This window comes from Halichoerus grypus, chromosome 3 (assembly GCF_964656455.1).
Source record: "Halichoerus grypus chromosome 3, mHalGry1.hap1.1, whole genome shotgun sequence".
Classification (NCBI taxonomy): Eukaryota; Metazoa; Chordata; class Mammalia; order Carnivora; family Phocidae; genus Halichoerus; species Halichoerus grypus.
The window spans coordinates 124,248,542-124,265,029 of NC_135714.1; the positions used below are offsets into that span (position 1 = coordinate 124,248,542).

Below are 16,488 nucleotides of genomic sequence, written 5' to 3' on the forward strand. Positions count from 1 at the left end.
TTGGCTGTATGGGTCACAGCACTCTGACAGGCAGTTCCCAGGCAGTTATTTTGACATTAGAAAGTCACAATCCATCAACTTTACAGCAGGGTGATAATTTTGGGACCAGGGAGATGGCTATTCAAAATGACACTGTGGGAAGTAAACAGTAGTTCAAATAGTCCCTGTTTGAGAATGAAGATATCGACCAAGCAAAATTTCTTTCCACCTCTAGAACCAGATATTATGTAATGTGTTTTTGTGTAAGCATGTTATTTATGGTGATTGAATAGAAAAGTCCTGCAAAGCTAAAAAGCGTGTAGGTATCCGGACTCTTTGGGGATGAGAAGAAATGGATCTGTCATCACAAGACTAAAGGGTTGACAAAGAGCTGCCTTTCCCCCCACTGTTTGTCACAAACCACTTCCAGTGACCTGTGATACCCCCAAGCCAATATTTCATAAAATGCTACTTGGCTTTTTCCGAATTGCAAAATACTCAGATCTCCCAGCCATCTGTGACACCAGGCTCCTTGGGTGTGTGGAGGACACTTGGACTTTATTATTGCAGGGGTTCCTGGCCAACAGCCCCACTACGAGCTTCTCCCGAACCCTCGTAGCCCTGGTCTCCCACACTCTCCTGGACAAGTGAATGGGCGGAGAGGCCACGGAGAGCTTCTGAAATTCTCTCAATGGCTGGAACTAAGCTTACAACAGCAGGAAGCTTCCTGGCTGCTATGCTGGTATTGGGGTGGGGGCGGGACGCCGGTGAGGAGTATGGGATACAGTGCAGTGGTTCTCAAATGTTCTCATCTCCCGATAACTCTGAGAACACACACACAGCCCTGAGGGTTGCCCATGCTGTTGATAAGGGGACAGCAAACACATCTTGCCCTCTACTCTGGAAAGGAGAAACGAAAAAGGAAGAGTGGATAATAAATTAATTATGTATTGATGCTGAGATTGCAAAAAGGAGCATTAGATGGATATATGCAGATACTCTTATTAAGAAGAGAGGCGGAATCTGGGTGGCAAGATTATCTTAATGAGTTGTGCTGTTTCCATGGAAACCAAAGTGGTCTCTGTGGCCACCCACACCCCACCAGGGTCACAACCTTCTCTGCGGGCGATTAGTTCTTGCCACTGCCCTCCTATATCCTCCTGGCTGCCTGCCTGAAATACTAACAAATGTAAAGCAAATTATATTCAAGTTATACTTTGCTATTTCAAAGAAAAGGAAATTTGATATATGAATGAAACATCAGCAGGTAAAGAACAATAAGCTCCTAAAGCAAAAAATGAAGCACTTTATTACTGACCACACTTCATTTTAATAAACTTTTGCGGCTGTTTAAATTGAGTGTCTCCTCTTTTTTAAAAGCCTAGCTTCATATGAAAAACGTCCACATCTAAGCTGAAAGTATCTGAACATTTACACATTTCAGAAAAGTCATTTTAAGCAACCAACAGTAGCAGCAAAGTCAAATAACGTTTCCATACCTGGCGTTGATATTCTTCCATGAAGCACAGATTCACTGGGTAGCAGGTCTTTTGAATTAGAGGTGAATGGTGATTGTCTAAATGTATCTTCTGAAAAGAAAGGGCTGGGGTGGGGAGAGGGGGGTAAAGTTTAGTAAATTAAAGTTATTTACATTACCCAGAGCATCTGGCCCCAATATATATATATATATATATATATATATATACACACACACACACAAACACACACACATACGGAATAGGTTGTTTTTTTTTTTTAAATGGTGTTTAGAGAATATAAGAATATTGTGGCTTAAAATGGAGAAAGAGAAAATCTATGACATCAGACGAGTGCCATCTGTATGTTCTGCTGGTTGGTTTTATATTTAAGGTGACTATATGAAACATCATCTTTGAAACATCGTTAAACCCACAGTCAGGACAGCTGAGCAGTAAATTTTACTCTCGTACTCTGTGTCCTGCCAGTGTGTTGCGCCCAAATGAAGACCAACTGCCCGACTCACAATCAGAAAGGCCTATTTGAGGTTCTTCCCAGAGGGGCGAGAGATCTGCCCTGGCTCACCCACATTCTGTCACCTGAGCCCTCAGGACCAACAGCACACATCAGAAGCACAGCACGCAGGCCAGAGTCAAGGGGCCATTGCACTGAAGGACACAACTCACTGGTCCCCACGGAAACTGAGACCACATCCTAGAAATGTCTTGGTTTGGAAGGAGTTAAGCCAGCTAACTGGGGAGCCCTTTATTTCCCATGAAACTGAGTGATTCTAAGTTCCTTGAGTGACTCGGCTAGAACTAGAATCAGGGATGTCACACACCCAGCCAGGGTTTTGCTCTGTTACTACCACTGCAACTCCGCACACAGAGGCTCTGGATGTTTTAAATCAGAGGATTTTAACCCAATGGCAGCATCCACCGTCCATGCCTCCAAAGTAAACTGTAAGTAAGTATTGTGATCACATGTGAGAATACCGCAGTTGTCAGTAAAGTCGGACCTGGAGAACAGAAAGCCCAATTTATTTACAAAGTAGGAAATTTAATGGAGGGAACCGGGTACACAGGTGGCGGAAGGTCCATAGCGGGCAGTAACGCAGCCCAGAGCCACGAAGATCAGGAGACAGAAAAGGAGTAGTCTTCCTTAAGCCCCACCCCCATCTCCCACCAGGGCCTCTTGATTGGCCCAAACCTCCCTGAAGCCAGGGAGAGGCAGCCTGCAGGGATGGGGTCCCCTGCAAAACTGCCGATCAGGGGAAGGAAAAGATCCAGAGGCATACAAGCCAAGGACCACCATGACTGGTGTTGCTTTTCTAAACATGCCTCAAGGCTACGGTTACTGCCATTAAATCTTAAAAGGAAATATTAAGATAAAAATGGGAGATATATATTTATAAAAAAGTAAAGCACAATTAACAATATGATTTTATGACTGTTACGCTAGATTTAATGCAACTTTGTGTGGCATGCTTTTTAGTTATATCTTAAACATAAAACCATTTAAATAGGCTTAGAGAGTGAACTGGTTATAGGCTAGTAGGTGATGGGGAATGGGGAAACATTGTTTTATGCCACACAGCTCATCACCTAAAGTGATACAGAATAGTCGAAAGGACAAGGCAATGCAGTATGGTGGCTAATGGCATGTGCTCATAGGTGGGCAGCTCTGAGTTCAAATTCCAGCTCTACCACGTTTGGCTGTGTGACCTGACACATATGACTTAGCTTCCCTGAGCCTCCGTTTCTTGTCTATAAAGTGGGATGATCTCAGCATCCACAGCTCATAGAGAAGCTGTCAGCAATGAGTAAGATGGTCCATAGAATATGCTTTCCTAGTGCCTGGCAAACACGAAGTGTTCAATAAATGTGAGCTATTTTTTATTTGTACCTCGGTCTAACTCAAAAAGCAGCATAAATGAACCAACTTTTCCTTACGAGTTGACCGAAAGTGTAAAATTTTCTCGTATAAAATGAATGAAGAACAAGTCACTCTGATTTTGAAGAGTCGCTGACTTCTGGGTGATGAGGTTAATTTCCAACTCTTCCAGTAAGAAAACTGTTTACGATCAAAGGACTTTTAAGGACATAGAGACCGTGGAGAATTGCGGGTCAAACCCAGAGGGTAAGGTTTCTTGATCCCCACCTCATTAGCTCTGGAGCTTCCAGACAAGGGGGTGGAGCTATCCTTGTGTCTGAGCGGACGGTTCACAAGGGAAACACCAAGAGCTGATCCCTGGGCACGGGGTAAAGGTCAGGCAATGGGCCTGCATGTTACTGGGACCCTGGCTATAGAAAGCACTGGAAATCTGGGAGTTCAGGGAAGCCCAAGAACTGCAGAAGCCGAAACTGAGCTGAGACCTGAAAGGGGGTAGGGTGGTCGGGTTCCAAGAGGCTGGGGACGTGTCCCCTGCATAGCCCGAGCACACAACCAGTCTGCAGGGCTGGCAGAAGGCACACTGAGGAGGGACATGAGGCCAAAGCCTCGGGCAGGCACACTGCGTGCAGGGATCATGACTTTGTCCCACCAGCAGCGGGAAGCCCGTTGTACTTTAGGAAAGTGGGGGATGGCATAAGATTCCAGCTCCAGGAAGCTCTGCTGGGGGTGGGGGGCCTTGCAGAAGACAAGTCAGGTGGCCAGAGTAGCAGTCCATGTGGGGCATCATGACGCTGGTGGCCAATGCTTCAAACCAGCAGCGACACATGCAGATTAGATAACAGTTTAAGAGCAGGTAGAGACCACAGGTACATTTAAAACCAACCCTCAGGTTTCCAGGTGAACCAGGCCGAGGCTGCCGTGCTACATGCTGGGAAGAGCCTCTTAGGTTTTGCTAAAAAGTGGAAGTGGGCTAGCTCTGCATCCTCACGTGTTCTCTGCAACAGCACAGATTTCCACTGATGGGAGGAGAGGAGCCCTATTATCACCAAGCCACTCAGAAGAAATTGAGTTGAAAGGGAGACAATCACGGAGGGCAACAACACTCCAAATAATATTCTACCCCGGATGCAGCTTTATCCTGTGTAGAAAAGGTTTCTTCTGAGGGAGAGGGAGTCACACTGAATACTAAAAAGGCACAAAAGGACAAGCAATGTTACGGGGCAAAGAATCAATGAAGACACTTTCATTAAGTCAAGTCTTATCTAGAAAGAGACGGATTGGGGAGGAGCAAGATGGCGGAGGAGTAGGAGGCTTGGATTTCGTCTGGTCCCAGGAATTCAGCTGGATAGGGATCAAACCATTCTGAACACCTACGAACTCAACAGGAGATCGTAGAAAGAGACAATATTAGGTTAACAGAGAGCATGAATCTCAGGTCACATGCATGGCTGCAATGCTCTGCATTCGTAAGCATTCATTCTGGGGGAGTGCAGTGGTTTGGCACACGGTTTGGCAACAGAAAGATCTGAGTCTGAATTCCATACTGGCCATTTAATAGTTAAATGCCTTCTGGTCAGGTCAACAACCTCTCTAGCCTCAGTTTCATCCCTGGAAAAAGGTTTAAAAATGCCTTCTTTCTAAGGGTGCTGCAAGGGTTAAGTAAGGTATTTCAAGGTCAAGTCCTTAGTACATAGTACATGCTCAATAAAACGGAGCAACTGGCGCATATATTGCTACTAAGTATCTGGCACTGTTCTAAAGTACCTTGTGTACTTTAGCTTCACTTAATCCTCACAAGGGCCCTACTATCATTATTATTACCCCATTTTAGGGATGAAGAGATGCAGGCACAAAGAACGGAAGTGATTGCCCATGCCTATGAGCTGAGCCCAGATGTGAATACAGGCAGGCTGGCATCGCAGTCTGCACTCTGACCCACTAAGCTACGCTGCCTCTCTGTGATCCCTTAACATCCAGGCAGCTCACCGACAGTACAGACCGCAGATCCTCCTTGCAACGAATACAGCAAAAGGAAGAGACAGAGGAAGGAGGGCTGAAGGGGGTATAGGAGCAGCCATTTCGGGATGCGGGATCCCAGGTAACTAAAGGAGAACTTTTTCAACGGAGAAACAGAGCAAGTGAAAATGATTTAGTCTTTACTTCCCTGGAGAAGATATGCCCCAATTTTCTAAAACTTCTGCAACCCTGAGGTCAATTTGCCATCCTAAACATTCCCCACTGCCCGCACGCACTGCTTTTGAGGGCAAGCTCATCTCTGTTATTAAGCCTAAATGAAGAGATCAGAGTAACGAGAAGCCTCTATTTCAGCACAGATACGAAGCTCCTGGTGGCACTATGGCTACACAGACATCTGTATATTAATCTTGCAGGTACTTAGATTGGCATCTATGTTTCAGGAAGAGGAGGAGAAAAAACCAAACTTGGAGCACGTCCTACATAGCATGTGCTTGCTTAATGAGATTAGATCTCCAGTGACGTTGGTCATCTTCAACTCTGCTGATGTTCTGAGGACAGAAGACACTGCACTTGCGATGTAATTTTCAGGATGCCAAGATGGTATTCCTTAAGCTCCTTGTCTTCTCCCGTGCCTCATGCGTTTGTAAAGTGCAGAAGCCCACCCGCTCTCAGCAGAGGCCCAGGTCTGCTGTGGACAACACCGGCACTGCGTTCACGCTGCAGGGATGGCCAGTGGTGGCAGAAGCGGGCAGAGAGGGGGAGCTCCAGGACGTGCCCGGCACAGAACGAACCGGGTCTGCATCTCCCCAGGGAGGAGAACAAGAAATGAAACACAGACTTTCTGATATGCTCGACTCCAAAGCACATTGGTACTGTCCTTCAACTAGTCACTTAGTCGGTCCCCAATTCTTCCAGAAATGCAGCCAGCTTGTGACTGCTGCATGGCTCTCGCTTCCAGACTCCCCAGCTGCCTGAATTTTAGTCATTTCACTGTGAAAAAGCCTCTCCAACAGAAAGTGAGCTGAAGAAGTGGAAAAAGGGAAAAACTGTCACAAAGTGATTTCTTTCTGGTTAACATTTGTGGTGAAAAGTTGGTAATGGAGGAGGTTGAAACTAACAGCCAATAGGAGAGGGCATCACCTGTCCTCATCTAACAAAATCCCCACCTGCCACAGCATATCCCCTTGGGCCCCAGACAGAGACAGGCTACCTGGAAGACTTAGTTAATGCATATAGATGTTCAGAAGCAGCATCTGGAAGCTGCCCGTATAGACTCCCCCATTATTCTTCTTGCCTTTTGCTACTTAGAAAAGACAAAATGTTTATCTATTCAAGTTTCTTTTCTGGATAAAAGTGCAATGAACATTGAATGTGTATTTTCATTTTTCTCTTGTAGAAAATCTAAGGGTTAAAAGATAAGGGGGCACCGCCGTCACAGTGGCTGGACAATTCCAGGCATCAGACGGCATGAACCATAGGGTCAACAGCACGGGGCTGCAAGAAGGAAAGATTTACAATAAATAATAAAACAGTTCATAAAAGATTATGGCTGTAAATAGTGATACATTTTGCTAAGTGCCGACTGTGGCACAAATATTTCCACCTTTAACATCTGAGTGCCAACGGGGAACCGTGTTTCATGCAGAACAGAAGCCCATCTACTTAGAAACCACCCCTCCCTGTGCACCAGCATTGAAACCAACGCGTTACAGGAATTCTCGTGTCGATGACACTAGCAAAATAAAACAAGAAGGAAAAGGAAAAGAAGGTGGATACAGTATATAAGAAAAAGTTGGAAAAGTATTTTTTTAAGATTTTATTTATTTTTTTGAGAGAGAGAGCGAGAAAGCACGAATGGGGGGGACAGATGGAGAGGGAGAAGCAGACTCCCCGCTGAGCGGGGAGCCGGATGCGGGGCTCGATCCCAGGACCCTGAGATCATGACCTGAGCCGAAGGCAGATGCTTAACCAACTGAGCCACCCAGGTGCCCCAGGAAAAAGTACTTTAAGTAATGACACAACTATTTCAAAGGAGCAATGGAGAAGAAATATATATTTTTTCCCTTCTAAAAGACAATAATAACTCTTAGAGCTGAACTTGGGAATGGCCAACAGAAAAGAAAGATTAAACAAGGGAAAGAGACTTTGCTCTGTAGTGAGTTTTTACTCAGAACCCATAAGGATCTATATACTTCAGGGTAGAATGAAATTCTATTAATGTAAGAGTTTCAGACAAACCACGCTGATTGATATTCTGATTTCATTTGCACATTTACAAATTTTTCTTTAATGAATAAAAAAAGATGGTGTGTTTTCAAGTAAAAGTACTTGATTATCTATTCGGCTATGTATCATACAACTTAACAGGGCCTCAAGATTTTTTCCAGGAGCTGTGTAATATAAGGCCAAAAGCATCTGGGTTAATTTTTGTTTTGTTTTGTTTTATTTTAAGGAAATCTTAAGAATAAGTGATCCGACTCAGATATTTCTGAGAAGTTATATATTGTGAAAGGAGAGCCAGAAGTCCCATTCTGGAGTGGAAAATTCTGTGGGGGTCAACGTCTTCTCTCTCTCTAGCTGCTACCCACTCCCCAGCAGACCCCAGTCCCTGGGCCACCTCACCAGATGGCCCTGTTTACAGGGTTTGCTTCAATCTCCAAGTCCCAGCTATTAATTCAAGTCAGTAAAATACGAGTTTTCTGTATCGATATATCCTGTTATTTTTAAAGGACTGAAATTCCACATATTAATCTAAAACCATTGTACTGGTCTTTTTAAAACTCTGACCTCCGAATCACTTCGACCTTGAGACACACCCCCAGAGTGACACACCACATTAACATCTTGAAGTGACAGGAAGCACTGGCTGCAAAAACAATCTTCCATGTCTCCAGAAGCCTCAAGAAAAGATAGGCAAGAGAACAAAGTGACTCCAAGAATAAATCCTACTCTCGCTCAAGGACTTTCTGCCTGTGTGGAATATGAATGTGACAGACTGAAATGGATACAGGTAACTTCCTGGAAGTTACCAGGAATCTCCACGCATAGATAATGACACTAAAGGAAATGACAACAAACTGGAAATGTTTTCTTTGAACAAAACCTAGACCTGGCTAACAAAAACAGAAGACCATCCTTGCCGAAGAACGAAAATGTGTTTTTTGTTTGTTTGGTTTTTTTTTAAAGCTTTTCCCACATATCAAATACAAAAGACGGGATTATTCTAAGATAAGGAATAGGGGAACTATTTGGATTAGTTATAACTGTCTTCTCAACATTTCCTCAAATACTTTAAGGTCAGAAGAAACTTTCTGAGAAGCTGAAGTAGCTTGTGTGAAAATATGCCCACAACTGAACAACAAAACATCACCACACTATTTTTGATATTTCATTTTTTATAAAAGGTCAAGTAACATTATTTCATTTTCAACTTAATTGTCATGATTAACACATGAATTTTTAGGAAGTGCTTATTTTTTATCTCAAATATCACTGGCCTTGATTAATTTCTTTGCTAATAATTTAAAATGGAATAATAGATGCTTAATATATTTTTTATATATTTACGTATCTATGTGTTTTGTAACATTTATAAATGATTGTATTTGAAATACATTAAATGCTCAGTTCTACAGATCTCTGTAAAAGAATTTTTAGGACTGGGACGCCTGGGTGGCTCAGTCATTAAGCGTCTGCCTTCAGCTCAGGTCATGATCCCAGGGTCCTGGGATCGAACCCCATGTCGGGCTCCCTGCTCAGTGTGGAGCCTGCTTCTCCCTCTTCCTCTGCCCCTCTCCCCTACTTGTGCTCTCTCTCTCAAATAGATAAATAAAATCTTAAAAAAAAATTAAAAAAAAATTTTTTTTAAAAAGCAGTTTGTTTTTTTTTTAAAGAATTTTTAGTACTTTACAAAACCCTGGTTAGGTCATTTTGCTATGGTATAGCAATCACTCTTCGTCAACTTCAACTGTATGTGGTCCTCCCAACTTCCAGCTTGGGCCCTCAATTTCATTTTGGACGGGAGATTAGCTGCTTCTTCTGAAACGGGCCCAGATATTAACATTTTAGGTACAGCAGTCAGTGCCACTTTTCCTATGAACATTCTAGCAGTCTGTTAAAAAGGTAATCAACTATAATGAAAGAAAGCAGTTTTAACTGCCCTTCTCTTTGCAACACCACAGAAATAAGGACCCCCTATTCTTGAATGATTTTAATGTATTTTAATACAAGAATTTGAACATGGGCGTGGGGAAGAGTGCTCAAGACTAAAACTGATTGCAAAAGCCTCTGACCTAAAGACAACTCTAACCATCCACAACAGCAAGTTCCCTATGCGAGCTTGAAAGGGACACAACAGAGGAGACCACCTACAATCCCAATGGGCAGGCCTAGAAACCCAGTCGTTGATCATGTTGGGTGCACACATTTTCAAAGAAAGGACTGTACTGAATAAAACGTGAATTAATCACTATACATTGGCAGCCAGGACATTTATCTACAAATTGAGGCTGGCACTGCAGACTCAGTGGGTTTCTAAATGGGGCTTGTGGGCAGATGGAGAACCAAGGTCATTCTACTACTCATATGGGCACCAGATTTTCATCTTTAATTTTCAGAGTTGACAAGAAAGCTGTGTCTCCTCCTCCTAGTCCATTGATATGACCGCATACTTGGCTGGTGCTGATCAAACAGAACCTTCTTAGCAATTACAAACACTCAAATGTGTTGTTGATTCTGTACGATGTACAATGGCATTGTGGAAAACATGCTTATTTTTTAGAGATATATATCAAAGAATCTGAGAGTGAATGTTATGATGTCTGGGATGTGATTTAAATATATTTTTTAAAGATTTTATTTATTTATTTGAAAGCGAGAGCAAAAGAACACAAGCAGGGGGACCAGCAGAGGGAGGGAGAAGGAGGCTGAGCAGGGAGCCCAATGCAGAACTCGATCCCAGGACCCTGGGATCATGACCTGAGCCGAAGGCAGCCGCATAACCATCTGAGCCACCCAGGCACCCTGGGATGTGATTTAAATTGGAAGGAAGAAAAGGGTCATGAAGTAAAGCGTGGCAAATGTTTTCTCAGTGGGTGATGGGAACGTGGTGGTTTATTTCATTATTCCTTCTACTGTGTTTTGAAATTTTTCATAATAAAAAAAATCAATAACAACAATCAAATGAAAATTCCAACCCAGACAAACCACCAAAGAGAAGAATAAATGGCAGTAAAAGAAAATATACAAAAGAACAAATACAAATGCCTCCCTATGAACAAAATGCTTGGCATCACTAAGAATCAATAAATAAAAAGATTTTAACTATAAAATAGAATTTATAACCTCCCAATTGGTAAAAAAAAATTTTTTTAATGATAAAGCACAAGATCTTTGAAATATTTTCTCTCTCTATCTCCTATTAGCTTCTGGTGGAATTATAGATTCAGCTTTTTCGAAAGTCCATTAGACAAATCATGCAAAAGCCTGAAAACTGTGAATGCTTTTTTTTTTCAAGTCAATTTATCCCCGGTTTGTTTATATTAGCAACAACTTGGGAAAATAAAACAAAACAAAACAAAACCCTTGATAGCAAATAACAGGGGACTGATTAAATACATTATGACACATGCAAACATCAAATGCTATGTAAACATTAAAAGAATAATACTGAGTTATGTTTATTGATATGGAAAGAAGTTCTTAGTATATCACTAGGTGAAAAGGGAAGCCTGCAAAACTGTATATATAGTAGGATCCAATTTTTATAGGAAAGTATACATATATAAACAAACAAAAATTCAGCCAGGAGAACCCCCCACCGCCAACTTAGCAGTGGCTGTCTCTAAGTAGCAGGATTGATTATAAATGATTTTTTTTTTTCTTCTTTATGTTCTCCTATATTCTCCACCAATAAAAGTTATTTTTAAAAACTTAAAAAAAGACTAAGTTTTACAGTGTAGGATCCTTTATTTTTAAAGAGACTTAGTCTTTTAAAGAGTAAGCTGAGGGATGATACAATTCCAAAGCAGTGTTAAGACCTAGGCGGGCACAACTGTATGTAAATTAGGATTCCACCAGGATTGGTCAACTTCAGCTGGAGAAAGGCCAAAAGCTATGGAAGGGAGGGGCTGTTGAAAATATTAAAAAACAATAGAGATCTTACGAAGAAATATATATTGGTAATTTTTTTTTTTTTTTCTTCTTTCAACAGCACAAACACCTTCTATTTAGGGTTCTCTCAGAGGCGGGCCAGTCTGTACAAGCTAACACCAAGTTTTCAAGGAACAATTCCTGCTGCTGCAACTCGAGCATTCATCCACTGTGGGGCCAGGAAACTTCTCAGGACAAGGAGCACAATGCCAGGCCTTGTGAAGGGCTGCTGTGGCAGGGAGGCCAGACCCGGGGAGCCGGAGCCAACCGCAGGCCACGGAAGTGAACCTGCATGTCCGGATCCACGAAATGTCAGCTTGTGAGGGACCTGGATCTCCCACGGGACTCTGACTTTATGCATAAACAAGGACGATGGGCTTTCGGCTGAGGTGAGCCGGGAACAGATGAACTCAGTCTTCCCTGCAGTGACATAAGACTCTGTCCTGTGGAAGCTGTAGGTGACGCCGGTGAAATGTGGATGCTCCCTGGCCTGCTGCATCACCCAAGAGGGCTTTTTACTCCTCAACAGAGGTCAACCCTTCTATATCTGATATGCTTCTAGTAACAACCATGGAGACACTCTTGAGAGATAATCCCAGATAAGAAGAACAGGATGGAGCTAGCACCTAAACCACATACACCTTTTGGTCATGTCACCCCTACATAACTTGTCAAAGGTGGCTAAGGGAGAAAGCTAGTTGTCTACTTAGAGAGACTGACACATTTATACTTCATCCCTGGCTATTCTGAGTTACACAAACAAGATGGACCACTGTTGCAAGCCGGTAGAAGGAAAGACAGTAGAGCTCGTGGGAAATGAAGAAAAGGCACAGCCCTCTTTAGATCCTCAAAGGGAGACTTAAACTTGTCTCTTTACAATAACACAATACCAAATGGTTCTGGAGGCATATTGTTTCAACTGTAACAGTTCAAGATGGGCATCACAGATGGAAAGAAAAATGGCAGGGGTGATACTTACAGGACAATGGAGTGCAGGAATAAAAAGTACTGAGAAAGGTCTGGTGAAATAAGAAGGAAAAAAACCCAAGTGGCAGCAATGGACAGAATAATTTCAGGCTATATGTAGAGAAAACAAACAAACAAACAAAAAACCCTACTGTTTTCTTTTTTTTTTTTTTTTTTTTTTTAAATATTTATTTGTCAGAGAGAGTACAAGCATGGGGAGCGGCAGGCAGAGGGAGAAGCAGACTCCACGCTGAGCAGGGAGCCCGATGTGGGACTCGATCCCAGGACCCTGGGATCATGACCTGAGCTGAAGGCAGACGCTTAACCGACTGAGCCACCCAGGCGTCCCAACCCTACTGTTTTCAAGGATGAGTTTAATTTCTTTGAAAACTGAAAACTCAAAAGGTAAGTTGAAAAGGATGTATTGCCAATGAAAAGACACTCAAGTCAACATTTGTGTCAGAGCAGCTGCAGACAGTGGTGCAGGTTGTGCACTGCACAAAGGTACCACATCTAGGGGGGCCTGCTTAATCACAGATATTAAAGATTTATGTATTTATTGTGACAGTATTCCAGTAGATGGCAGTATCTTGAGGAAAGATGTCTTAAAATTTGCAATGGCACCATATGGCTCTCCGAGAGCCTTGACTTCACCAAAAATAGCACCGAATGCCTTAACTGAAGGGACTCCATGAAATTAGTTGCAATTTCCATTTTTTAGAAATGGAATCTCAATGCATTTAATTTTAAAGTCCTAAAATTTAATGGGTAATGAGAATATGTGGAGAGCTACTCAAAAATCACCAATTTCATGTGCTCTGTTTCTTGTTTATTTTCTTAATTGCTTTTGTCTAATCCAATGTTCTTTGTAAGTAATCTTTTACTTTTTAAGGTAACAGAGCATTATTCTCTTTGGCCTTCCAAAAAATGAAAAGAGGAAATTGTACAAATTGATGTTTTTCCAAATGTGTGCAATTTCTATTACTGAATCATAAATATTTAAGGACAAGCATACAAACGATCACACAGGAAAATTCTATATTGGACACTTCCAAGTGCATACGTCTTTTAGTGAGCACTGTAAGTGCCATTACCTAAATCATAACAAAAAGCCCTCATTTCAAGTTCAGAAAATTGGGCAAATTAAATGTTGGCTGGCACGGCGTGCTGTGAGTCTACCTTTCTCTGATTTTCCCACTTCTGCTTTTTGTCTTGTAATGGGGAAAAGGACAATTCGGGTAAACACTTCCTTACTTTTGGAATAAAGCAAGCCAGGTGTGAGAAGTTTTTCTTAAGGCCTGCAATCTTATATCCCCATGGACACTGAATTATTAATGGGCAAAAGAGAGAACAAATAACCAAGAAAGGGTTCTTGGCAGCCATTGTTTGGCGTTCATGGTGTTACACAACATTGAGCATGTCCAATTCACCTGCCAGGAGCTATCTGATTCTTACTCTAGGGTTCCATTTTCCTATTTCGATCTTATCCAGCATCTGGCAGGGTGATGGTCCATGTCAGAAGATGTAGATCTTCTTGTTATTCCATTAAACTTTGGGATCTGGTTATGATATCATGCCTCATATATTTTCATCAACAAATGATCATATTAGCTGGGTATCTATTCTCTGCAGAAACTAGGCTTGTGCTAGGAAAGGAAATAAAAAAATCAGGATTTTTATTAGTCTCTTAAGTGTTCAGTCCTTCTGTTCTCCTGGGTCTGGCTGGACTGTCTCCTCATCTCATTTATCAGGTGGAATGGCATTAAGAACACTCTGTCCACACACCATCTCAAAGGAGATGCAGCCTTCTTTACACTTAGACTGAATTTGCTAGACTCTGAGGTTAAACAGGCAAAAGAACTGCTGTTTTAACATTTACAGTGAAGTTCCAACTAAAGGACTGATTCAGTGGAGGTGCCCCTATGAGGGCACAAACAAGGGTGGAAGGGTTAAGATCAAGGCATTGGTGAGCAGGACCACATGATCCAATCATTCCAGTTGTTAAGTAGATTGATTTCTCTGCCTGGCTACACAGTGCACTTTGGTAGACTGTTTTTCTCCTTAACTTTTGGGAAGGTGATACTAATCTAAGCAGCTGAGTCTCAGTTCTTGGGGTGAAAGAAAAAGCATTCTCAAACAAGTTCTTAAAATGATGTCCGGGATTTGTTTAAAATAATTTAGGGGGAGGGAGAACAAAAGGAGGGGACCTCTCAACAAGGGTCATGAGATGATCATTGTTCAGAATGAATGATGGGTACTTTCTCTACTTTTGTATATGTTTGAAATTTTCCACTGAAAGAGTTTTTTTTTGTTTTTAATTTTTAAATGAGGTAGAGAGTCAATGATCCAGAAACTTGCTAGTTACTTGTTTCAACCTTTAGCCTCACCTAAACCTTTTTTTTTTTTAAATTGCTAACAAGGAACACTGTCTAACATCTTTTTCTCTCTCCATATCTGCCCATCTTATAATAGAGATATTAACAAACAGCAGAATTGCCAATGGAAAGGATTTGACGAGGAGGAAAGTGCAACTATCAGCCTGTATGGGATGGATGGTGAGCTGTACACACATCCTCCATGCTCTCCTGGGGCCCAGGCATGGAATATCCGCACCCCACGTCTCCTCTCGTTGGTAAACACATACTGGAATGCCAAGCTACAGTGTTTCTTCCTAGGCCGCTACACTTTTCCTTAGCTCTTGTGGTTGGAATGAGAGTCAAGACCAAAAAATGACAAACAACTGTGGAGAAAGTTGTGGGTTTATACAGGACAGGGAGAGAGAATCAGGTGCTTTCTTCCAGGACTGCACATCTCTTCTCTGCTCTTGGCCCCCTGGATATCCAGACTCTAGGGGCAGGAGATCTCACTGAGTGTAGGAGCTCAGACACCCCCTGGCATCTGGAAGAGTTTGACCCCAGGACAGTGCTGCGGCCAGCGTACCAAGGCCTGCCCTTCAGAATTAAACTATCTTTAGTGTACCTAGCAACTCTCAAACATGGCAGATTCTGAACCTGACTGCAAACATGAGCCATTATTCTGGACAGCCAGCTTCTTCTGGAACACCTAGAAGATCCCACTAAGTACCTGAAGATCCAGAGAGAAGGAAATTCGGAGGCTTGATGTCAATCTTTTGGAAAGTATCGAAAATCCTACCTTAAAACCTAAGCCCCCTGAGCTGACCTTGTGCATACAAAATAAGAGTTCCTTCTAAAACAGGAATCAAAAAAGAGAAGCATTTTTTTTTTTTCCTGTCCCTGCTATCAGTTAACTGAGGTTAAAGAGGATTTCTTGGCATGAAGCCGCTTGATTCTATTCCACCTGAAGTAATGAGGTGAGAAGGTAAAAAAGAGATCTGTTTGAGGAGAGGCTAATTGAACAAGTTGCTACTCAAAGGAAGAATAAAAACACACCAAGGATTCTACAGAAGGAGAATAAACCCAGAATTCTGTAACACTGCTTTATGAACACTGTACCACGTTGGGGGCTCACAGCAAGCACCTCTTCTTCTGCTTTGGGCAAAAAATCTGATTTGGATTTCTTCTTACTCATAATCTCCCAGCAAGAGAAGAATTTAAAGATTGCCTCATTTTTGCCAAATGGCTAAAAAAATTTCTCTTCTATCCTATAATTATGTTCTAGCTCCAGCCAAGGCAATTTAGGCTATGAGACGCATTTCACTCGTTTGGGGCTAGTTCAAACCTCCTCTTAGTCTTCCGCAGCACCGTACTGGGGTCAAACTCTTCCACCTGAAAAGCATAAAATAACATGGCTTCGTAGCATACCTTTCTGTTATATAAGTATTACTATGTGATCTTAAAGATCCAGCAGAAAACCACCACAGGGGGTGCTGTCGGGTCCTGCCCAGAACTCCTTTACTGCATTAGCGCGCTCACCACGAGCAAGCAAGCGAGCGAGTGAGCGAGTGGCTGGGGTGCTGGCTGTGAACGGTGAGCAAGAACTGCCTTCACCTTTGGAGCCCCTGCAACTAGAAGTCTCCATATCCCCTGCTGGGGGTGACCCGAAGCTAGTGAATAGCATGGGGGTCCA

The 16,488-nt window shown here is 42.4% G+C and overlaps 1 protein-coding gene across 6 annotated transcripts in view; it reads right to left on the reverse strand.

Moving 5' to 3' along the window:
- The window catches only part of ZNF827 (zinc finger protein 827), a 166,628-nt gene that overhangs the window by 56,807 nt on the left and 93,333 nt on the right, over positions 1 to 16,488 (reverse strand). For all 6 annotated transcript variants that reach the window (XM_036077784.2, XM_078069288.1, XM_036077792.2 and 3 more), the window contains exon 8: positions 1,479 to 1,582. In XM_036077784.2, coding sequence (XP_035933677.1) covers positions 1,479 to 1,582 — 104 coding nt within the window. The remainder of the gene's footprint in view (positions 1 to 1,478; positions 1,583 to 16,488) is intronic.